At 53.0% G+C, this 24,137-nt stretch overlaps 7 protein-coding genes across 7 annotated transcripts; 3 read left to right on the forward strand and 4 right to left on the reverse strand.

Annotated features, from left to right (window-relative positions):
• Positions 1 to 5,433: 5,433 nt before the first annotated feature.
• AYO20_00341 (hypothetical protein) lies at positions 5,434 to 6,669 on the forward strand (the record flags this gene model as incomplete). Its single annotated transcript, XM_022638652.1, has 3 exons — positions 5,434 to 5,936; positions 6,109 to 6,410; positions 6,596 to 6,669. 3 exons carry the CDS (start codon positions 5,434 to 5,436, stop codon positions 6,667 to 6,669), a joined length of 879 nt encoding a protein of 292 aa, XP_022505617.1.
• Positions 6,670 to 6,784: 115 nt separating this feature from the next.
• Positions 6,785 to 8,941, reverse strand: AYO20_00342 (hypothetical protein; the record flags this gene model as incomplete). Its single annotated transcript, XM_022638653.1, has 4 exons — positions 6,785 to 7,941; positions 7,995 to 8,321; positions 8,371 to 8,443; positions 8,507 to 8,941. 4 exons carry the CDS (start codon positions 8,939 to 8,941, stop codon positions 6,785 to 6,787), a joined length of 1,992 nt encoding a protein of 663 aa, XP_022505618.1.
• Positions 8,942 to 9,868: 927 nt separating this feature from the next.
• Positions 9,869 to 10,900, forward strand: AYO20_00343 (hypothetical protein; the record flags this gene model as incomplete). The annotated part of the gene is made up of 1 exon (XM_022638654.1): positions 9,869 to 10,900. The coding sequence occupies one exon, from the start codon at positions 9,869 to 9,871 to the stop codon at positions 10,898 to 10,900; it is 1,032 nt and encodes a 343-aa protein (XP_022505619.1).
• A 910-nt stretch (positions 10,901 to 11,810) lies between these two features.
• On the reverse strand, positions 11,811 to 16,509 carry AYO20_00344 (hypothetical protein; the record flags this gene model as incomplete). The annotated part of the gene is made up of 3 exons (XM_022638655.1): positions 11,811 to 11,940; positions 11,995 to 15,989; positions 16,039 to 16,509. 3 exons carry the CDS (start codon positions 16,507 to 16,509, stop codon positions 11,811 to 11,813), a joined length of 4,596 nt encoding a protein of 1,531 aa, XP_022505620.1.
• Positions 16,510 to 18,702: 2,193 nt separating this feature from the next.
• On the reverse strand, positions 18,703 to 19,653 carry AYO20_00345 (hypothetical protein; the record flags this gene model as incomplete). Its single annotated transcript, XM_022638656.1, has 1 exon — positions 18,703 to 19,653. The coding sequence occupies one exon, from the start codon at positions 19,651 to 19,653 to the stop codon at positions 18,703 to 18,705; it is 951 nt and encodes a 316-aa protein (XP_022505621.1).
• A 1,154-nt stretch (positions 19,654 to 20,807) lies between these two features.
• Positions 20,808 to 22,616, forward strand: AYO20_00346 (hypothetical protein; the record flags this gene model as incomplete). The annotated part of the gene is made up of 1 exon (XM_022638657.1): positions 20,808 to 22,616. One exon carries the CDS (start codon positions 20,808 to 20,810, stop codon positions 22,614 to 22,616), a length of 1,809 nt encoding a protein of 602 aa, XP_022505622.1.
• An 852-nt stretch (positions 22,617 to 23,468) lies between these two features.
• Positions 23,469 to 24,131, reverse strand: AYO20_00347 (hypothetical protein; the record flags this gene model as incomplete). The annotated part of the gene is made up of 1 exon (XM_022638658.1): positions 23,469 to 24,131. The coding sequence occupies one exon, from the start codon at positions 24,129 to 24,131 to the stop codon at positions 23,469 to 23,471; it is 663 nt and encodes a 220-aa protein (XP_022505623.1).
• Between the last annotated feature and the right edge of the window lie 6 nt (positions 24,132 to 24,137).

Consider the following 24,137-nt stretch of genomic DNA (forward strand, 5'->3'; position numbering starts at 1 on the left):
ATCGAAGCCGGGATCACGCAAGTCAAACGTCACATGTCGAAGGAATGGGTGGAGCGATGGAACACGGTTCCTGATATGGGGTCGTCGTTCCGGCGGAAAGGGAGTCATCGGGACGATTCAGTTGTATCCGCCACGACCTTGGGCAGCCTGCTGTCGATTGTATCCACCGCGACCTTGGACGACGGGGATTCTGTTGTATCCTCCACGGCCCTGTCTGTTGTAACCCCCGCGGCCTTTTTGGGGAGCAGCCGGGGTGTTGTATCCGCCTCGTCCGAGAGCCATTGTGATCGCGAGTGTGGTTGGGATGAAAAACACGAGGAAATAAATGGTTGCTTTGAGCTTGGGGCTTGAAATGAAGTTTGGTCGAGGGCGCTGGGCTCTGCGATAATGTATGGGTGTCGCAGACAAGTGGCGCAATCCAATAGATAAAGAGACAAAAGACAACAAGGAAATAGATGAGATGGGGCTTGGGCTTTTGGTTTCTGCTTTTTGTCGATGGGACTGGTGTTGTAGTTGTACTTCAGGGCGACTGGAAAGAAAAAAAACAGAAATAAGGAAAGTATGGTGTATACCTCAAATCTGGGTTTGGCTGTGTGTGCGTGTGTGTGTGTGTGTGCTGAACTGGAAACTCTGGCAATGCGCGGACAAAGGAAAGAGATTAAGAAAATATAGAGAAATGGTTTTTTTTGCTCTTGAAGGAATGTGTGTGTTGATGTGTGATGGGAATGAAATATTCGACACCTCTGAGGGGGGGGATGAGAAAAGAGATATATATCTTTGTGGGATGTGGTGTGTGGTATGTGTATGGTGTAAGAAGCCAGCGTCCCACGTAGATGGGCCCGACGAGGAAACGGGTTAGAGTGGTGGTACCCGATCAGTGAACCCTTTGGACGGATGTGACAGATCCCAGGGTTCCTGACGGCGATGAGGTAAATTTGGGGGCTGATGCTAAGTCCACACTCACCGTACTCGTACAGTAGCAGTAGTAGTCGTAGCAAGTGGGCTGCGAGATTCGCCTGTGGGATGATGGGGATCCATTCAACGCATGACCGGAAGAAGGTAGAGGGAAACAGGAAACAGGCGACCAAAGGTCCCTGGAGGTCTTGGGTCATCGTATTCCACCTTTTCCCCCCCTGACCCAGCCATGCTCGTAGGGCTGACGGATTCTACTAGGAAATGGACTTTTGAAAAAATAAAAAAACCCAGAGTGGGAAAAAATGGGGACCGAGCCTCAGGCAGCCACTGGGAGATCCTGATGGCCTTGTGGCCTTATCCTCGTGAAGGGTGAGCCCTGGGCTTTGCATTGCCCCCCTTGTCCCTGTCCCTGTCCCGTTTGCCGTCCCTGACACGAGGAAGGCCAAGCAAGGGTATGGAACCATTCAGATGGCACACAGGGCGCGGGAGGCGTCATGTTACACTTCTCAGTGGGCAGTGAACAAGCGAAGGGGAAAGTCGGTCGCCAGAACCTTTGGGTTGGTGTGCTAAATTCAACGATGTGAGTCGATGGCAAGACGTGCGGCGTGGCTTTTAGGGCTGGCTAAGGCTGCAAAGACATGCATTAGCACGGATAGCTGAGTGTTGGGATAGGCCAACGGTGTAGCTTGAGTGGGGAGTTGCTGGTGCTAGTGCTCACACTTTGGGTGGAAAAAGAGGTAGCATGGAGAAGCTAAGCTATTTTCTCCCTAGCCCTTCTTGGCCATCGAATCATCGTTTGCCTTCTGCGCACCCGTTCCCGCGCACAAACACATTCCCACCCATCACACACCAAGGCGCAGTTAAGGGAAGGAGGAAATTCTCCTTTTGGAGGAGGAAAGTGTCCCTTCAAGTCCCCCTAATCCAATCACAATCCTCATGGTCCCGTCGTTCATGCAGTAGTATCTGGGTAGGTATCCCGTTACACTTGCTTCGAATGATCTGTACCGAGTACATGGATCATACTGGTCATTTCTCGCCCGTGTAGGCGACCAGACTAAAGAAAGGGAAATGCAACAGCAGACGGCAATTGAACCAGGATCCGTTGTTTCCATGACGTGCTTCCAGAGGGGGAAGGGGTGCAAGACTACTGTGCGATACGCGAGTATCAGACTCACAGACAATCTGGTCTACGCACTTCCTGGATTGTAAAAGGCAACCATGCATTGACGAGCTAGTACCGTGCGAACCTGGTCACCTCACCTCCCGTATATCCAACCACAAGTACAAGTCTGTCTAAGAAAAGGACGAGCACATGGACAGTCTCCACACGCGTTGTTAATGCCTCGAATGGACGATACCGGATCCATGATATTCCGTGCTCTCAGCAAATCCACATGACGAATGGACCATGCATGTCTCTCTGGGCGACGAGCATTTGGTGACGACGATGATGACAACCACCACAAGTTCCCTTCCCCTCAATATTGTTGCGCATGTGATGACTGACTCCTCACCGATATTCCCAATGTTCCCAACTGCGGCTGGGTGGGGCGCAGCGGGCCGGGACTGGATTAACCTTTGTTCCGACTGGCCTATTGTCTTCCTCAGCACGCTCACTCCGAATCAGGCAGATTTTGTTATAGACTTGCGAGGCAGACTCTCATGACCCCGTGTCCCTTTTGTCGGTCAATCGACTATTCGATGTTCTAGACCCGCCTGGCCTGACACTCCACTTGCCAACAGGAGATAATCTCAGATCAAAGAGCCTAGGATACCACTTCCCTACCAGGGTGTTGATCCGTGGGGAATTCTCCGACAACGTGGGAAGTAAAAATAGAAACGCTCCCTCATCAGGCCCGCTAAACTCTGTTGAGACAAGCACCGTTCGATCCAGATTTCCAATTCGGGATTTTTCTCTGGCTGATGCGTGTCGATAATCGTCCTCGCTTCCTCTGATCAGTAACTCCCCGCGACGGATATCCTTACTCCCGGCTAGTTCTGCGCGGGAATCGCAACCACCATAGTAACCTCGCGGCCTGACTTTGATGCGGTCTCCCCGACTCTTCCGGTGACTGAACATCATCTCATCGAAGACTGACTGGGCGGTCAACGATCATTGCTATCTCTCTTTGAAAGATATCGGCCTTTGAGCTCATTTAGGTAAGTCGTCGGAGTGGCCGACCGGCGGCGGAAGCTAGCCAATGACTACCTCTCTCTATGGCCCTCGACCACAAGGCTATCCTTCGCCTGAGTCATCTGAATTTCTATATCGTTCATCGGGCATATGAATCCCTTGCTCTCCATCAGCCCGGTCCTTTTGGCACGAACAGTTGCTTTTTTCAGGTTAGCTCTTTCATGAACCCCAGTCACAAGTCGTCCTGTTCCAAGGGGGCCATATGTGACGGGGAGCAGCATCTCCTCGTGGCATTGACGGCGGAGCACCCAGGTCAACCTTGTTACCCCTTGTCATCCCTTGGTATAGGTGAGAACAGCTCGGTATGAGGTCGATCCGGGTTGCAGCTCTACAACAAACCTACGCGGGATGCTGCCCATCCGAGGACAACGGGCCCATAACGTCTAGTACTAATGTTGACTCCATGACGAAAGTTCCTTGTGAGTGGACAATATCAAAACCTCAAAGTCTATTCCGGCATGGCAGCGCTCTCAGCTGTGGAATCTAACAATCCCTCTGGGTCTGCCTGGGGGCTTCGAACGCCGATTTCAGCTGTGACTCGTCGCTTTGCTAGCATCACATATGTCGCCGATGAGACCGGTCGAGGATCGCGTATGACATCGCCGACATGGCCTCCACCTGACGGCCTTCGGACCGTTCTCTTACAGAAAGACACGAACTCCCCCACTGCCCCTGGCTGTGAGCACGGTGGTAGCAGTCAGCCTTCGCTTGTTTAGGGTTCAGACCACAGACGCCAGTGGGCCACATCGTGGTGCCCCTGGCATGATGGTCGAGGAACCCCGGCTGTGAGAACCGACTGTCCACTCACACGTGCGATCTCATCATCCCCGTTCAGCTTCAGCAACTGCGGCCCCCTGAGCCCCACACGACATCCAACGCTGTTGACATGCTCGGTGTGAATGTGCCGACACGTCTCTCTAGACGCTCGTGGAGATCCTTGGAAGCGTTGAGAGTCAGGCTTCTGATTGCGCAGGGGCTGTCTGTTCCGGCCCCCTACCCCGGGTATCCAATTGATCTCTCTACAACACGTTGGGCCCTCGTCGGCGCAGTCGAAATTATTGATGTCAAGAAAATGGGATCCACTAGCCGACTCTATCACATATTTGTGTCCACAGTCGCCGAGCACCGCAAAACCTCGGTGGCTTTGCGTTGCACGGTTTGACATGGTCTGAAGGACGAGAATAGCACATTTTCAAAGTCCACAGGTTTGCGAATGGCTTCTACTGAGCGCTGATTGATTGTGGCCAGATTCTTGAGAAAACTTTGACTTCTGAACCCTGAGGCTTTTGGTCGATGGCCTGGACTTCGACAAGGTGCTCCCTCTCGGGCGGTCGACTTTCCGATACCATCGACAAGACAATCGAGACCTCTTGTTGGTGGTTCGATCCACGAACTCCAAAATAGAACATCTTGGCCTCTACACGACCGAATTTTGTCCTCATTCCTTTGAAGCGGCTTCGCTGGCGGAATGGCGAGGTGAAGGACTCGGGTGCCGTGCTCTAACGAGCATATGCGCGTTCTGTCTCGCATGCCCGAGAATGACTACCATGGACGAGGAAGGTCAGTTTGACGACTGAGGTGCACCTCGCTTTTCGTGCATCCTCGAACAGCTCTCTATAATCGGGCTACCAGAAGACGGAGGCATACGACTACAACATGAGGATTGGCCATATCCCCAAGTGGTTGATATCTCCTTTTTCGTCGTTGCATGGCCCGTGTGGAGCAGGCTGAAGAGCAAGGGGCAGTTAAATTGAATTGCGCCATGTTGCGACGCGACTTCATGTAATGAAGGTGCTCTTCACGGACTGTAGGGCCAGCTTCGCGCCCGAGAATTGGGTAAGTCTCTATATGGTGATACTGACTATTCAACAGTGCTATGGCGATGTCTACTTCCATCTCAATGCGGAGCAAAGTTGACCTTGTCGCCGCGGATTGGCCCCATCCCTTGACACATCGCATTGTACTTTCATCAGTGTCCTCGACCATGATATCAGTTGTAAGAAAGAGCCAACACATCTGTCCACGGCAACTGTGAGCACCATCAAGAGAAAGTGAAGGACACGTGCTTCGATATCCACATATGTGCCCAGCCTGGAGCCCAAGGGGGTTGTTGATGCCCATTGGAATGCGGGCCGTGTATATCTCGTCCAAACATTCGAGAATCACAAAACCCATGACCTTGACCAACCTTTTACAGACCTGGGCTTCCCATCCTTGACCGAAGATCCCGATCTGTTTTTTTTTTGCGACCTGACCACAGTCACTCATTTACCTCCACTGGCTATTTTCAGCAGCTTTTAGTCGTTTCATTTTACGCGCACACGATGCGAGCATTCATTCCCTTCCTCCTCGTTGCAGGCGCGACAGCGCAGAGCATCAGCTTCGTCTATACCGCGACGTTTACTGAGACGGCCTTTGCCTTTGTCACCATCACGACATGCCAGTGCCCGACGAGCACGACGGGCTTGTCGACCCTGCAAACGACGACTCCATTGACGACAACAACAGCGACAACGTCTGCGACCACGACCACGACCACGACCATTAGTGGCCCGATCCTGCCTCCCGACACCATCACGTCAGCCTCGTCGACCATCACCACCTCCCTCGGGTCGAACACCCCCGGAAGTTCCATCTCGACCCTGTCCACGACGACGACTTCGTCTTCGGGAATCCCCGTGGTGACCAACGACGCATACATCGACGCCGTCCTGCGCCACCACAACATCCACCGGACAAACCACTCGGCGGATCCGCTCGTGTGGTCATCGAGCCTGGCCGACACGGCTCGACTGATTGCCGAGACGTGTGTCTATGGACATGACACGTAAAGAAAAGCCCCCCCCCTATTCCTCTTCCTGATCATATCCATATACATCCCGACCATGACCCTTCCCCTTCCCTCCCCTTTACTCCCTCCCTCTCCCATCATCTGATATCTCTCCCCTTCCCCCTCCTCCTTCTTGACTAACATCCCCTCCTTTCTTTTTGGAACACAGAACCGTCAACGGCGGCGGCTACGGCCAGAACATCGGGGCCGGCTACCCAGGCACACCGCTGGGCATGGGCCAATTCGTCACCGAGGGCCTCTACAACAGCGAGGTGAACAACTACGTCGCATACGGGACGGAGCCGGACGTCAGCACTGTCGGCCTGTGGGGCCACTTCACCCAGATCGTGTGGAAGGCCAGTACCGCCGTGGGATGCTACACGGCCGACTGCACCGGCAGCAGTGGGGGACTGGTCAACGCGGGGCCCCCGATCTCGCCCTTCTTCACCGTCTGTAATTACGCGCCGGCCGGTGAGTGCCTACCTACCTACCTCCCTCCCTCCCTCCCTCCATGGCCACATACGATGTAGTATTGAGAAAACCAAACCACCCTTCCCCTTCCCCTTCCCTCTTCCCACCAGTCCTAGTCCCCAGCGGATCTGGTTCCCGGCGAATATGTGATTCGAGCTAATGTTCCCTTGATTACCGTCAAACAGGAAATCTCATCGGATCGTTCGCCCAGAATGTCGGCGTGTCGATCGGTCTGCCGACAGTATTTGGGGATTATTGATCATCTGGAAAAACACGCGGAGGGAGGAAGAGGAAGAGGAAGAGGAGGAGGAGTGGCTACCTGCTGTGGTAGTGGGAACTGATTTCTTAACAATTGATTGATTTGCTTGCTTAATTCAATACCCAGACTCATACGAAAAGGATCTTGATAGCGTTACATCCTGGTCTTCGCGACTCATAACATCGTCAATATCCTTGTCCTGTCCCTTATCCATCCCCTTTACTTTGGCCATGTCCTTGGATGACTCGTGATAGCGGCGTTCCCTGTCTTGATCCTTCCCAGTCACGGCCGCCGTGTCCACCATAGGTCCCTCTTCAAGGGGCGGCTTTTCGTCTTGCACGACACATCCATTCTCACCAGAGTTTTCCCGGGCTGACTTTGCCTCTTTCAGCTCCCGCGCCCGAGTCTCTCGTTCTCTCCTCTCGTCTCTCCATTTCATGCCCCGGAAATACACCACCCAAAGCATCGGCGACGTCGCAATTAGACCCAAACTCAAAAAGGTAAAGGTCCAGCCTCTCCCCCAGGCATTAATCATGGGTATCACGGCAGCCGTGGCGCCTGCACCCAGGCCGCACCTCGTTAGGTTGTTCGCTGCCGTTGCCGTGGCAGGCGCTTTAGGATAGAAATCAACCAAGAGCGTGCTGGTCACGTTGAACGCGATCGACATGCTGAAACTCGTGAAGAAGAGGACGACGAGCAGTGCCGGGAGTGGCCCATTGACATCCAAGATCCAGCCAAACGCAAGCACCAACACTGACGTGAAGTAAACGGCAGGAATGGCAACCTGCAACCTCACCTTTTCAATCGGAAAATGGCTGAGGTCCTGGTTTCGCCCCTTCCGGATCTTCACTCCAAGTTTCTTGCACCAACGGGCGAAATTACGGTCCAATAGTTGTCCATTTGTGAGGGCAGCACAGAGGGATCCACAGCCGAAAGGAATAAAGCACAAGCCGATCTGGAGTTCGTTGAAGCCAAATATCGCCTGGAGCTGCGATGGTAAGGACGCTGTGACGTCGTAAAAAGCTGCAAACAAGAACGCGTTGTAGAAGAGAAGCAGTGCGTTTTCCTTGTCCATGATGATGTAAAGAGATCGCAGCGGGTTGGGGAAACGAAACTTCTTCTTCCTCCGCGTCTCGTTTTGAGGCTGTTCGTCTTTCACCGACATCTGGTCCTGAGGACGCAGCTTCCGAGCTTTGCGGATTGCCAGGTAATTCATCAGAGACATATTCCAGCCTTTTGGTGGGATTGACCCGTTGCCAACCTGAGTGCGAGCTATTCAGGCGGTCAGTAAATCAGTACCATCTTTCTTCAACCATGCGGCGTACCTGTCTCGGGAAAGAAGATTGCGAAAACGACCATGAACGCAGAGCCCATAATCATCAAAAACCAGAAGATGGCCCTCCACCCCAGAAATTCAGCGAGCACACCTCCAATGACGGGACCTATAGCTGGACCAAGCAGAGATCCCGCAAGAGTAAATCCCATATATCTGCCTCTTTCTGCCGCAGTGGCAACATCGGACACAACAGCGCTACACATAGCAATTGTGGCGCTAGAACCAGTGCTCTGGAAACAGCGCAAGACAAACAGCGCCGCATAACTGTTCTGAAGTGCAAGGCCAATGTTGGCGAGAATGTATATAGTAAAACAAACTATTTTGCGAATTAGTGGAAGCTTGAGCCCGGAGACCAATGTTCATACCGGCATACGCGGGACGCCGACCAGCAGCATCAGCGAGATCTCCAACAAATGTAGGGGCGAGGCCTTGGAAGATCTGGTAACGAGGGTCAAGTCAACTTCCAGCGCGACGGGTCTACGGGGGGAGAAGATAGCGTACCATGTAAGAGGTCAGAGTCAAGTTAATCAATGAATCGGAAACATGCAAATCTTTCGCTAATGCATTCAGAGCTGGGAAATAGATCTGTCCGGATACAGGAGAAAAGAATCCAGCCCACGACGCCATAAACACTATGAATAGTTTTTGATTCTTTGTAAAGACCGAATGGACTGGTCCACCAGCAGTATCGGTGACGGTTCTTTCGACCTGGACGGTATCTGGTAGCTCATCTCGAGTGGTGGGTATCCTCTCGAGGGGGCCATGGTCATTGGAGTCGGATGCTTCACTTTGCGACGGTGATAGCCGCGTCTCGGCGCATGGAATAACGCTTTGTATGTCTTGGTGTTTATGAGACCCAGATGAAAGGCTCTTGTCTCCTAACGATGCTTGGACCTGGGGGCCATGCTGATCCGTATCAAAGGAGCCTCTCGACATCAAGTCCAGCCTGCGTGCTCAGTGCGAGCAAGAAGAATCTCTGCCAATGCTTGTCTCGTGGGTTCGGTGGGGTCGATCGGGTATCTCGACTGTTACTCTAGGCCTTGCCTATCGCCCTCGAGTGATCATGGGTCAGTCTCTTGGCGATGGATCTATATTGCTTGTAGACCAAGATTCCAAGAACGCCGAGACAGAGAGGGAGAGAGGAATGAGAGGGAAAAGAGATCCAGAACTCTCCCATAGCATCATAGTGGCAGATAAAAGGATTGACAGGAAAGAGGAAAAGGTAGGGACATTAGCCGGTCGCGGAGGCCCGTCAAATGCCTGGCCATGTATTGGCTCGCTGGTCAGCCAGTTGGGCGGGATACCCAACCGCAGCCCTAGCGAGACTGCAGCAGATTTTGGGCTCCGTGGTTGATGCAATGATAGATTCATGATGATATGGTAGTATTGAGGAGTGGGAAATGGTGAGAGCGGAGGTCCTGATGAGAAATTCCTGTCATTCTCGTCATTCTGCACGTGAATGAACCATTGTGCACCAGAATGAGAATGTTGGGGGCTGTCATTACAAAATTACGACTCGCTGTGGGGGTGCGATGGGGGTAGTTGGGGGTTGCCTCAGGTTTGCCGCTTGAGCCGATGAGCCGGACAGACTCCGATTTTGCAATCTCTGCCACCTCACACACACCCGCTGCCCGAGAATAGGCATTCTGTGGTCATCCCTGCCACCTACGGGGTCCCTCCCACCGCCTATTCTCCAATTCTACAGCCTTTCTCACTTGTATCTCCACACGCGCGTTCTGCCCGCACACCGCCCTCGCTGCGCTCATCGGCGCGTCGACGCCGATGTTCGCAATTGCCAACACAGCTCCAACACAGCTCCGCAACAACCCCCGGGCTGTCCACTATGTGAAGCCTCGCAAATGAATGCAGAGACCTCATTCTGATCCTCGTCCTCGTCCTGGTCCTGAATTGCAGAAGCATCATGCTGGTGGACCCACTGTCGCAGGCTTGACCACCAAACAGCCTGCGGAAGAGGGCAGCAATTTGACCTTTTACCCAGCCTATGCCTTCAAGGCGTCTGCAACCTGGTCGAAATGGGTGAAACTGACCTGTCTTGACATCCACACCGTGTTGGAACGCCATGAGAAGTTTTCTCAGGTCACTACCCCCATAGCGGTTGAAGGTAGCGACATCCACGGCCGACAGAAGGACCCGCCGTTACTGCTCTTCTACCTCAACCATCCCATCCAATTTGTTCAGGTGGTTGGTGTGGTGGTCTCACTGGAGGACTACTTTGAGAAGTTCTGGCTTTTCAAGATTGACGACAGCAGCGGGGCCATCATTGATGTGACATGTCCCAAACCCGAGAAGAAGCAAGTCGATCTGAACACCGGACCAGGCAACGCAGGGCCTAAGCGCGAAACAGGAGCTGTGAGACCGGTGGACCAGAATCCAACTTCGAAACCAAAGTCCAATCCCAACTCTGGAGAAGATGAAGAAATCGGTGAAGACGCACAGCTTCAACGCACCCTGTCTCGTCTCGATATCGGATCCATCGTGCAAGCCAAAGGCACCCTCTCTACATTCCACGCCACGCGGCAACTCTCCCTCCTGCGTCTGAATATACTCTTCACCACAAACCATGAAATGGCGCTGATCGCCTCACGCACACAATTCCTCCTGTCGACTCTCTCTAGACCCTGGGTATTGACACGGGAGGAACAGAGGAAACTGTGCGACGAAGCACACCGCGAGCGGAACGACGACATTGATCGGGCGAAGAGGAGGAAGATGCGCGAGGCAAAAAGAAAGGAGAGAGAGGAAAGGCACCGACATGTCATTGAGAAGGAGTATGACATGGAAGAAATACTGAGAAAGAAGGAGGGAGACGAGGCTCGAAAATGGGGAGAAGCGCTCAAAAGGGACCAAGCGAAGAACATCACGTCTGCAAATTGAATTGATGGGATCTGTCTTACGTCCGGGTTTTCTTGCTGGTTTGAGCAGTAGTGTTTGTTCCGAGTATCGCATAGTTAAACAGCACTGCTGTCAGACATGAAGAGTTCTGGCTCTGTCTTAGGCTAGTAACACCACAACTATCTCCAATGGCCAAAGTAGCAGAGTAGCAAAGGACCGAAACCCCGAACTTTTAAAACGAAAAAGTTTGAATATTCGTCAATGTACAGTACAAGAAGGCACCATTCACCAAGCTCTCCTCCTGTGAACCTTGGATGCCGCTCGACGCTGATCGACTGTTGTTGATGACGACCATATCGCCGATGAGCTGGAACCCAACAGCTCGACCCGAACCTCGTCCAGCTCAAGAAAATATGCCCGCCCTCCTTCTGACGATTGAGTAGTTGCGATCGAGAGAGGTCGAGCTGCTTCCCATCCTTGGTCTCTTCTCAACTATGCCATCCTCGCTTGACGAACAGCTCTCCACGGCACGTCTATTTGCGGTTTTCCACCATTACTCCACCAAGCCGTAGTGTGATTCCAACCAGCCAGTAGATGGAAGACCCCTTCTCCGATTTCTCAAATCAACCCTATGCATAATGAATTCTTTTGAGTAGAAACACACTCTCTATCCCGCGTTTCCGCGTGCTCGAATCGAAGGCTCGAAGTGCGATTCTCAGATCCATGGTTGCCAAAATCTGCTGTGATCTTGCATGGACGAGAATCGAGGGGAAAAACAAACGGACCGCTTTTTCGTGGCGCTGTAAATGCTAAACAGGTGGCTTTGCTCACGCCGGGGTATCAATGCATATCTTTTCTTCTATCCATCCCCACAAGCGGCCGTCAGTCAGATATTAGTGTAATCGAATCGTATTATGTTGTACACATGTTTTTGATCGGGAGTATGTGGCTTTCACGCGGCGCTTTTGTCCGGTGATCTCGATCGTCCTCGTTCGATGCTTGGCTGCGACTTCTGCACGGGGGGTGAAGCGGGATTAGATGGTGGCGATGATGGTCCGTCGTTCTCGAGAGCGGCAAGAGCACTGCCAGAGTGTCAGCTTTTGGGGTCGTCCTAATCAGGGGTCGTAAGGGCTTACCTGAAAGCATTCGTGCTAGACTCATCCTTCTTCTCCTTGTCTTTCTGAGCCGGTGGTGTTCCGGTGCGACTACTTGTGGCACTGTCGTCTCCTCGCCCTAAAAGACCACCAGGTCCCAGTCCACGACGCCCACTGTTGGTCCGCCCACCCATCAAGCTAGGCGGGCCCAATGGACCGGGACCAGACGTATGACTTGGGTGGCGAGCGTTACGGTTACCCAGCTTTCGAAGGTCATCGGTCCCCACTCGATTCGATGTATCAGGAGGCGGGACTTGTCCCCCGAAGCCGCTGAAGCTTCGAGCGTCGCCACGACCCATTGGCATCCGGCCTCCACCACCACGGCCGCCGGTCTGGCTCGCAAGTCGTCTGAGTTCGTCCTCACGTGCCTGGCGTTCGGCCTCCTCACGAATCTCGGTGATGGTCTTAGGACCTTTGTTGTCTTCCTTAGAGGCCCATCCCTTGGATCGTAGGTCAATAACATCCATCAGCATAAATCTGAGACGGCTGGGAAGTTCTGGCAGGTCAATCATCGACTTGATGCGCTCGAAGTAGAGGTCCATCCTTCCTTGCGCCTTGCTCTCCGGGTTGTCAAGCTGTTTGCCGACCGTCCGCAGCAAGCTGGTCAAGCTCTCGATTTCGGCTTCATCAGGGGTACCCTCATAATCCACGAGCTTCTTGACGCACTCATGCATGATTCGCTCGGTTAACATGGACAACTTGAACAGTTCACCAATAAATTTGACGAGACCGAGACCACGGCGTTTGGCAGCCGCAGCGATATAGTATTCGTCCGACAGCATGACGGCTTCTTCGGATTCCCCTTCAGGTCGGGGTGGTAGATTGACCTTCCAACCACGTTCAAATTCTTCTTGACAGCGGTTGAGCAGGTATTTTCGGAACAGGTTACCACCAGTCACGACATTGCCGTTCTTGTCCTTGATTCCTTCGTCTCTGATGTCCGGACTCATACTCTCCAACATGCGTCGGCAGAACGAAGCGTACATGCCTGCCCAATGAGCTTCGTCAGTGGCCTTCTCAAAAGTGAGCTGGATAACTTGACGCAGTGTTCGGCCGTCAGTTTCGTGTTTGGATTGAGCCGCAATGTCCAAGATTTGGTCCGATATTCTGTCGAATTTTTCAGGGGTCATCTTGTTCAAAAGTGCCTTTGTCTTGCGCTGCACAGTCTCAGGATCCATCAAGCCATCGCCACCAGGAGCAGGGCCGGAAACGATGGGCTGAGTGAGACTCCTTGGTTTCCATCCAGTAGATGAGGTTTCAAGAGCCGTAATAGACATACCAGCAGTAAGAGGCATGGACTTGTTTTCTTCCTGATGTTGCTTAGCATTTTGCTTTGAGCGTTTGCTCTCAGCACGGGATCCTCCGCGACTTGCACCACTGACGCGCGGAGAACCAGGAATAGGCCCAAGAGGATTGTTGGAGGGCGTTCGGCCACCCATCGAAGGCTGCATTTGACCTCCTGGGCGACCAAACTGAGCAAACGGATTCGCGCCCATTCCTCCACTCCTCAATGCGTTCGATGCAGCGAATCGCTGCTCTGAAGTGGTACCTGGGGGTAGAGTTGGTCGGCTGACTCCGCCACCAAATGCACCCATAGGACCACCAAAGTTGCTCATAGGAGGGGGTCCGCGAGCCGAAGTACTGCGGTTTCCCATGCCCGAAGGCGTCCTGGCTGACGCGCTCGGTCGAGCTGAAGCGTCTCCATCGCCCAGCGCATCTCGAATGCGAGCATCCCAGTCGAGAGTGGGCTTCTCCTTGAACACGCTCTGGAACTGGAGCAGAAATTCCTTGTTATATTTGAACCCCCGATCCGCCGGGGCATTTGCGTTCAGGGCAGGATTGGGCGAGGCAATGTCTGATGGATAAACAACCTTGGAGATATCACCAAGCTTCTTGGCAGACTGCAGGGCTTTCAGAGTTGCACTTGGCTCAGGAGGCTCCACAGGTTTCTTGGTGTCGAGGGTCAGGTCGGCAGCCTTGGTGCGACGTCCAGGAGCCTTTGCAGGAGGAGGCATCGAGACGTCCGAAACGGGTGTGGCAGTTCCACTTTCGGCGGGAGTTGTCGGGCCGGCGGGACTTTCAACTGAAGCGGGTGTACCGAATGGATTGGGCTTGAGCTCAGCAAAGAGTTTCTTGCTGGCTTCATCTCCTGACACTCCTTCGGCTTTTTCCTTTTCACGGGCCTGTTCTGCCTCTTCGGCCTTGCGCTCCAACTCCTTCATGTTGGCCTCATAAGCCGCGGCCTCTTCTTCTTGCTTCTTTCGCTCGGCCTCGCGTTGAGCAGCTTTCCTCTTCTTGTATTCTTCTTCACGTCGAAGTTCTTCTGCTTCTCTGGCGGCTTCTTCGGCCTCCATTTCAGCAGCAAGAGCATCTAGATCAAGCTCATCTTGCTGCGCTTTGGTCGTCGCTGCCTGAGTCTCTTCGAGCTTCTTGGCTTCGGCCTGTTTGGCAGCCTCAGCCTTCTCTGCAGCTTCTTTGGCCTCTTTCTCCTTTGCCTCTGTCTTGGCCTGAGCTTCAGCGGCCTCTCGTTCGGCCAACGCTGCAGCTTCTTTCTCCATCTCCGCCTTTTCGGCCGTTTCCTTCTCCAATCTCAGTCTTGCTTCATCTTCTGCGATCTTCTTTGCAACAGCTTCCTGCATTTGCTTCTTCACCTCTTCAGCAGTCTTTATGCTGACGCTTTCTGTTCGGCCGTGAGCATTGTCAGCGGCGCTGGCAGTTCGACTCGGAGGCGTGGGCGCAGATTGCGGGGGAACTGTGGCTGAGACTGGAGTCGGGTTCGCGGGCGATGCGGGTGATTTGTTGAAAGAGACAACCTCGCCGGCAGTATTTTTGATCGTGATGGCGGCACTCTTCTTTGGAGGAATGGTATAATTTGACTTTTGCGAAGACACACTCGGGGCTCGATTAGCTGGATGTGGAGCCCCGGCAGGACCTGGCGTCGGCGGTTGTTGGCCAACGCTGGACCCCGGTCGATCAGGAGCAGATATTTGAGAAGACTGCCTCGACATCGAAGGCGGTGGTCCGCCTTGATTGCTGTATGAAGGTTGCATACCGGGTGCATACATACCCTGGTTGAAGTGCGGGCGAGGAGATTGGGGTTGCATGTTGTATTGGGGATTGTATTGAGCCTGCATGGCCCCTGGGGCATACATTTGCTGCAAATACATTTGCTGAATGCTAGGATCAGCTTGGGTCATGGGGAAGCCCTGTGCTCTTGTAGTCAGAAAGTGTTCTGAATAACGTTCAAAATTGCCAGACTCAGGGGACAAGTCAGGGTAGGGAAGTACATTGGGAGCATTTGGAACAACTTGAATGGGGGCCTGCGCGAGTTCGGGGACAACTTGAACAGGTGGAGGCACGAGATCGGGGCGGTAGTAGTCCGAGGCTGGATCTTTGCTGTAGAAAGTCGATCCTTCCTCAGGTCCACCTCTACCAGGGCCTTTACCGCGACCAGCTCCGCGACCGCCACGGTTCCGGCCTCTCGTGGGCTTCCCTCTCTCTCTTGCGGGTTCTCTGGCAGGATCACGGGAAGAAGGAAACTGTGGGTAATTCTTTACATGTTGGGGTCCCATATAATATCCATTGGGCTGGGTCTGCATCCCGGGTTGCACCATATGTATTTGACCTCCCATATTCGGGGTTCCTGGTTGAGCGTTGACGAGAGCTGGGCTTCGGGTGCCCATAGCGGGGGATCCTTGGTAGGGTAGTGGTTGGCCGCGGCCTTGATATCCAGTTTGGAATGAACGTCCGTTCGAAGTAGGTCGAAATTGTTGTTGGGGGGAGAAATGCATGGGTTGTTGCTGATATGGAGGATTGAATCCTCTCCCACGACCTGGACCACCAGGAAAGCCACCACGAGTCGGGCCCGCTGGGATCCCTGGGCCACCAACGTCGCTGTGGATTGACTGCGAAGAGCCTCGTCTCATGTGCTCTTGCTGAGGTCCAAACTGTAGTTGAGATATTGGCCGAGCCATACCCTGCAGAAAATGTTAGACTCTGGTATAAACGACATCAATTCAATCTTACACTTGGGTCATTCTGATCGCCCGAAAGCTGTCCGAATGTATATCCGTTCCCTTGACCCTGAAAACCAGTAGGAGGGCGACCACCACTGACAGAAGCAGGTTGAGGAATTGGTGATGGGGAACTTGAAGGAGAAGTCGCGCGAGGGTTCAGCTGGCTCACACTGAGATTTGATGAGTTTTGATGGGCCAACGAGGGAGGTGTACCCATGGCAGGGGAACTAGCAGGGTTTGCCACTCCCAACGAACCAAACTGAATATTTCCCGGCTTGTTTTGAGGACCTCCAGGAGCACCACCATTTGCAGCGAAGCCAGTGGCGCCAGCTGGTGTAACTGTCATCGACGGCTTGCGGGTGTGATCAGGTAGAGATACGTTTCCGTTGACAGAAGGGATGGCAGGGATGGTGGGATTTCTTCCATTTACAGAATCGCTATGCCCATGGGTGGGCGGAGCGCCTCCAACTGCTGCAGACATGTTGGTGGGCTCCGATGCATTTGGTGAAGGAAAAAGAGGTTTGGAGGCGGAGGGAAACGAGGTTCGGCCTTGATTAGCCAAATTCGACCCAGTCGCAAATTGAGAGGCAGTGGATTGTTGTGCGCCTACGGCAGCGGCGAAGGAAGGTTTCGATCGAGCAGAAGAGGACTGCTGAGGATTCGATGTCATCAGCGGTGATGAAAAGTCTTCAGGCAATGATTAGGATATGCGAGGTTGACTGGCAGGCTGAAACCTAATGGATGACAAACGAAGCTCTGAGTGAAGTTGGAAAAAAAAGTTCCCGAGCCCGCAGGTGATTGTAGGTAGCGAAAGAAGAATCGAGGGTGGATGAACCACTTTGCGGCGACTGTCTCGAGTGAACGGAAGCCGCTCTTGTGCTTGTGTGGAGGATGGCGAAGAGGGAGGAGTGTTTGTGATTCTTTTTTTCTTCTGAGAGGAGATTCACCACGCAGGCAGATTTCCGAGCCTGTTCAGGACGAGGAAACCGCGGCAATGGACGACAATAGCGTACCCTACTCAAGAGGGACGATAAGACACGACAACAGACGTCGTTGACGATACCAGAGAAGCCTCACGTAAGGGTGAGGCGCAACTGGAATTTGCTGAAGGGGGTGGTATGAAACTTTGAGCAAGAGAAAACCGCAGTTGGGAAAGAGGCGGTTCAAGGCGCTCTCTCCTTTCTACGAAATTTTTTGGTCAGTCCGCGGCTTGGCAAGGACCTGCGAGGACGGCGAATGGCCCAGCGGCCCAACTCAAATGGCAGGTCCAGCTGGCTGCTTAACGCCTCGTAGGCGCAACCCGCCCGCAATCTTACCATCGGACTGCCTATCACTCGCTATTTAAGCATCAATTCTCCAGCAATCCCGGGGGCACCTTGGGCTGCCACCACAACTAAGTTTCCTCGATTTGTTCCATGACACCCTGATCATCATTCCTGTTCATCATTCAGTTTTCTCCCAATCACTCCCTACCATGATACTTCCTTCTCCTCCGTCACCAATCGCTCCCCCTTTTGTACTCGTGCCTTGGGATGTATTATCCACGCTGGCACACTCAACCCTCCGACCGTCAGATGATGGCTCGGCCCTTGGGATCATGGGCGCCGCATTGCCGTCCATAAGCGAGTCCGGTCTTGTCCACTGGCGACTGGATGACCATATTATTATTTGGGTCTGGGGCTTCATCTGGTTTCTTCTGGTGGTGCTGCCTCACTGTCCCAACGCTTATCATGAGGCTTTCCCCTCTTGGATGCATCCTCCTCCCCTGACAAGTCTCAGAAAAGTCCGCAGAGCGGAATGTCCCTCATCCCTCGGTTTTCCCTCTCGTCTTGTCAACACGAATATCTGCGCCTCGGTGTACCTACGAGGAGTCGTGAGGAGATTGTGTGATCCGGCAATGATGATTCGCGTTCTGCGCCGCAATTATTATCTCCAACTGACTAGGAACCCCCTTTCGGCGAGAAGGCGCTCCTTACGCCCTTTATGTCCGTGCCAGCTTCTTGGTGTGTTCGCCAGTTCTTCTAGCGGCTTTACTCGATTCTGACACATGCCGAGAGACCCAGGGGCTACTCTGGTTCGCGTTGGATGTCGGCATATTCGGGAAAAGTGATACTCAAAAATAATACCATTGGATATTACTTGCATGGTTGATGCGCACATGTTGATCCGCCCTGTCAGCAACAAAGTATTGGCTTTTGGACGACGGACATTTCTCTGCGCTAATATGTCAAGAGGCGATCGTAACTGCGCGAGCCTCACATTCACCAAGAAACTGATTCATTTGCCTTCTCAGACTGTGTGCATTGGACGCGTTGTTCTGCGAGTAATCGGCCTACACTAAGTTAGCCATTGAGGATGGCTCCACAGTGTGCCCAGGTATTCAGCTCAGATTGATCGGATTGTGCCATACGGCTTCTGTAGATTCGAGCACCCGCCGAACGTTAGGGAAACAGCTATTATCTTGATTTCCAAGAGTTCTAGTAGACGTTGCCAGAAGAGCCAAGACGCCCAAATTTTGAGGGCTTCACACACCGCTGTCATTTAATCCATCACATCGTGAGCAAAACAGCAAAAGTCCCTGCCTCAGTAGCCCAGCGCCAGGCTCAAGAAAACGCCTTGTGTAGAAGCAACTGCAACTCTGCCCAAATGGAAGTGAGTAGCTCGTAGACCAAGATCAAGATTTGGTCCCTTTCTTTCCTCTTTTTGAATTTTTCTGAAACAGCTCCTCGGGAGGTTCGTCCAAGGCTTTACGCTTCCCCTTCTTTGCGCCACCCCCATACTTTGCTTCCAGATCATCAAAGAAATTCTGAGCCCTGTTTTGCTGACGCTGCTGAATCAAAGCTTTGAGCGCATCACTGTTGTCCCCGCCTGCCTTCGACAACCTTTTGCCAGAGTCTTTCTTGCCGAAGAGTTTTTCCGCGACTCCTAGCTCCTGGGCCAGTTCTCTTGCTTCTGCCTCTTCCTTCTTTGCATTTGCCTTCCTCCGGTTCCTACTTTTCTTATCCTCCTTGGTGTAACGACTGTAGGCCTCGACGTCGCCTTGGGCGATCGCCTCATCAATTATCTTTCTGAACCGGTCCTCGTCCGCCACAACATCGCTGCACATGACTCTCTCAAAGATTGCATCCATGTCGCCCTCGCCCTGCTCATATACTGCCAACACGTCTTCTTTCTCTTCTTCGCTACCCTGATACTCCCTCTTGACTTGTTCAATCATATCACTTGTCACCACGTTCTCTGTCTGTTCTCGGAAGAAATCTACCCAGTTGAAATCATCGTCATCAATGTTTGCACTCTCAGCCGTGTTACCCGTGGCATCGTAGCGTTTGCGTCTTCGCTCGTCACTGAGGATGGCATAAGCAAATGCAATTTGCTGAAAGGCTTGGTGTGCGGCTTCACGTTCTTCGGGCGGAGCTTTGTCTGGGTGGTGCTTGAGGGCGAGTTTGCGATATGCGGATTTGATTTCGTCAGAGGTAGCAGTTTCAGAGAGGTGCAGGACAGCGTAGGGATCAATTTGGGGAGGATCGCCGACAGTGAGATCTTGGCCTCCGTCTGAGGCGGTTTCGTGCCCGTCAGATTCAGGTTCCAGGGCCGGTTGCGGCTTCGATCTGGCTTTCCGAGGCATGATGAGAGGAGGCAGGTACTGAGCGTTGAGCGTGAGTGTTTCAAGGGCAGTAGAATACTAGAATGATAAAGAGAAAATGCAGATTAGACGTGTGGTGAGACGAAGATCGTAGAGGCAAGACAGCAATAGATCTAAAGCCTCAGGGAAGAGAAGTTGGATTGAAGTTCAAGGAAATGTCAAGTGTAGAAAGACCTGGTGGAGGGTCAAATCGCAGGACGCGCCGCGCAGGCTTGAGCGTGTTTTTTTCCCGATTGCTAACGATCGACGTCATTGCTAAACATTTCCCTATCGCCTTTAATGGCATCTTGAGGCTAAAAGTCACACTTAGTAATTAAGTGCCAATGAGCCCTAATTAATACCAGCTAGGAAATGAGTAGAATTTCCCTGTACGGAATTTACAAATCTCCTCGATAGAGAAGCCTCACAGTTTAGTCTAACTTGACTCTTTTCTTTCAGGCGACCGAACCAGCTTGCTTTGACAAAGCTTTCTATCCAACACCCCCTCTTTTGCTGTCTTTTGCGTTTAGTAGGTCAACATGACCCTAAGGGAAGACCATACACGTTTGCAACCCAACATCCTCCTGAAGACGCGCACGATTGGTCGTCTGCGTTTCCCTGGCCTAGTTCATTACCGTCTTCCTTGCGCAGGGCACATGCTTCGACTGCTTTCATTTGGGGATTTTGTCACCCAGGCCTCGTATTCAATCAAGCTTGTGTGATCTTGGCCGCATCCCCCCAGTGCTTCGGCCCTTTCAACTATCCACTTATCTGTCACTTTGACGCGCTTGCAAGGAGCTGCGCATCTTGGCCTCAAACCGCTGACAGAGGCATGACCATTTCCACAACTGTAAAGCGGAACAGGCTTTCCAGCTTGTAAAGCCGCATGATTGAGAGAAGCGGGCGAAGGTCTTGCTTCAATCCATCCCCGTCGTTTTAGCCAGCCAGGGTTTGATCTTCGATGGAGTTACATGTGTTTACATAGTGAAGTATCTTCCTTATTAAAAGCCCTCCTACAACTCTGGTCTTCTCCCCGTCCATCTGCTGCTGTGTCCTTATAAACTATACGCACTTGTGTGAATACCGTAAATTTTACTGCCAACACATTCTACTGGGGAAGAAATCAATTAGTGAGATAACTGAGCTTTACACCCAGGATGATCCAGTCGCATCTAGGTCCGTCAGGGTTCGAAGAGCGCCGTGTACGACACCATGGCACCGTCACGACGTTGCGACAGACAAAGCTTTCCAAGACTCCTCCTTCTGGAGAAGCCGCCGAGCGCAAACAACACTCTGGCAATTCGGGAACGAGCAAAACGGCAAAGGAGACAGCTCCCAGCTTCATGTTCATTCCCATGTCGGCTGAGCCTGGGGCAAGAGCACGAATTCGACCTGAGCTTCGAGCTTCGGCCAAAGCACATGTGATGCATGATTACCAGCGAAAGACGGCCCATCAGAGAAGCGCGCATTGGAAGATGTCGACGCCGACCACCTACAGTGTCACCCCGAAAGAACCATCGCCAGGGATGCCGGACACGGAGGTATCCGGTCGGCCCTTGGTGTTGCGCGAGCGGATGACGATTCGGAAGAAAGACAAGCGGTCAAAGCAAAAGGTACAAACGGTATCAGCCGAGTTCCCATCTTCTGATGAATCTGGTCAGTCGTCCCAAGAAGAGATCTCTTTCACGCTGTCCCACAGGGTGGCTTATTCCCAGTTCATCCACTACGATCCGCCCGCGATTCCCCGGCAACCACGCGGCAGTAACCTCATGGACGTCTTCTGCACTCTGCCAGTTCATGTTCAACCGTGGGACGAAACGTTGATCACACGGTGGCTCAATTACGACCGGATCCCCTGGTGCCCCGTCAACGGACAGTCTCAATGGGTGCCCTTTATCACCAATTCACCGATGCTCCTACACACAAACCTGTATTCCTGGGGCATGCACTGGCACGGCAAACTGACCGGCATCGACCAGGACGTCTTTCTGTATCAGAACCCCCGGATCCTGGAGCACAAGATCGCGGCCATTCAGATGATGAATGCGCACCTGGTCTCATCGACTGTGGTCACGGACGAGGCTCTCGCAGCAGTTTCCATGTTCATCAATGTGTCGATGCAGTTCCTGGACCGCGACGAGGCCGCAAGGCACATGGCTGGCCTTGAGGCCTTGGTGAAGCTCCGAGGCGGTCTCGACGGCCTCTCCAGGATGGGAACGGTAGGGGTCCTTTTACAACGAATCATAACGTGGAACGATCTTTTCTTCGTCGAACTCTTCGGAGGAAGTCTGCGCTTCTCGCTCCTGCCGCGTTGGGAGGCGGCGTGGAAGTCGGTCTATGCCCCTATCGCGGACGACCCGGTCACACACCTTGAACCCTTACAGGCACGCTTTGCAGGAAACCTCGCACGGGAGATCACGACGCTGCTGCGCGAGATCCAAATCGTCTGCAACGATGTCCAGGCACGACCTCTAGCGACCCTGACGACGCTGGAACGGACACTGCGACATGACAATCTCTTCCGCTTTGAGCGCCGGCTGTGTCTTGCGACCCGGATAACGACGATCCAGGAGCACATATACACAAACTTACAGGCCGGCAGTGACGCCATGTGGAGGGCCGTGGCCTACGCCGCACTGATGTATGTCCACCACCACATCCGTGGACATGCCCTGCACTGGTCCCAGTTTCCTGCATTGGTCGTGCAGCTGCGCAACGAGCTGTCGTTTGTCCAGGACGATAATTGGGACGCGGTGCCGGCGCTGAAGGTGTGGGTCCTGGCGGTGGGTAGCTGGGTGAGTCAGGGGGAGCAATGGATCGTCTCTCTGCTGGCAGACGCCTGTCGAGCCCAGGGCTGTACCACTTGGAGTGAATTTGACGGGATGCTCAAGGAGTGCGTACACATGGGAGGAGAGGACGAGAAGAAGTTCAGAAAGGTCTGGGAGCATGTCATCAGATTACTTTGATTGGGAACGTGAAGTAAGCAGCCAGAGTTCGACTGCAGAAAACGTGTGTCATTCACAGGATAAATTGCTTAAATAGTTAGTTAGCTGTCGACAGTCGCCAGAAAACTACCCACAAGTAGTCTTTAGGTTAATCGTCCAGCCCTCAAAGCCATTTCCCTCCTGCAGTAACCGAAGCCTCCTGAATGGAGTGTAGATTCTTTCCACCTCGATCCGTGTTCCGCGAGTAACTCTCTAAAAGTGGCATTGTGTTCTGGTCCCACCTGAACATGCGCGGATGTTATAGAAAGACGAGACTGCGCAGCTGGGGATGTCTGTCACAGGTCTGGAGAAGCTTCTTTGCCTGCATCTGGTATCATTGGAAGCCTGCCCAACCACAGAATTGTTCGACGGTTTGTGCAAAGACAGCTTCGCGAAGCAGGTTATTGCGCCAGCCCCCTTCGTTGTTCATTCAGTCACACAAGACTGAGGGTTCGGGTTCGTCATCTGGGGGTTCCTCCAGGACGATGATTTCGCGACATCACTCCGAAATGCGTAGTGGTGTACTAAGCCGGGTTCGTTGCTCCCTCAGCTCGATGCTGTTTCTTGAGCCAGAGGCACCAGTAAGCTGCTCCTGTTTAGAGCTGGAACTGGGCAGGATCGTGGCTCTGTAGAAGGACCTTTCGAAAGGCCCAAGGTCTCTGAGGAAAACGTTCTTGGTATGATATTCTGACCGAAGTTCCATACTCGGCAGTGTTCTGGCCATCAGTTTCCTCGTCCAATAAGATGGAGCCAGAAATAGCTCCTGCGGTAAATCCGTTTCGGGGCTATACTCGCAGCCAATTACAGAAATTTCGACCACGTATGAGCCGTTTCCTAGCCAAGCAAGTTTCCCAGAAGCACAAACAAAGTAGCCATGAAGTGCGTAAACGTCGAGGCAGGGTTCAGTCTGGGAGCACTGTTGGGACCAACCAAGATCCCTGATACGGTGGAAAATGCACTGGCAGCACCGGAAGTAACAGTGGAGAATGCTCCACTGACCACTGAAGTAACAGTCGAGTAAACGCCAGCCACTCCAGAGGTCACGGTCGAGCAAACCCCACCACCGCACGGGTTGCTATAGATGGTGGTTACGGTTGTGACACTGTTTGGCTGGGTAGTGACAGTGACGATGCTATTGGGAACCGTAGTGACGATGATGACACCCCCTCCAGTAACAGTAGTCGAGGGTGGCGGGGTGGGAGTCGATGTGATCGTAACAGTAGATGGATGGATTGTGGTCGTTTGAAGGGTCGGCGTCGAGGGAAAATACGGAGAGGAGCCGTCACAGACTTGACCAGCAGGGCAGCAACCTGGTTCACCATTCCGGTTTTGCCAGTAACAGACATTGGGATAGGCACAGCAGATTTGCTCAAATGTACTGTCACCCGCACAATATGGATTTTGATCCGTGCCACAGGAATTCTGGGCAACTGCAGCGGGCAGGCCCAACAGACATAGGATTGCCACAGTGGCCGCCAACACGTTGGGACCGGCCATCCTGGC

Source organism: Fonsecaea nubica, assembly GCF_001646965.1.
Source record: "Fonsecaea nubica strain CBS 269.64 chromosome Unknown Scaff1, whole genome shotgun sequence".
Taxonomy (NCBI): Eukaryota; Fungi; Ascomycota; class Eurotiomycetes; order Chaetothyriales; family Herpotrichiellaceae; genus Fonsecaea; species Fonsecaea nubica.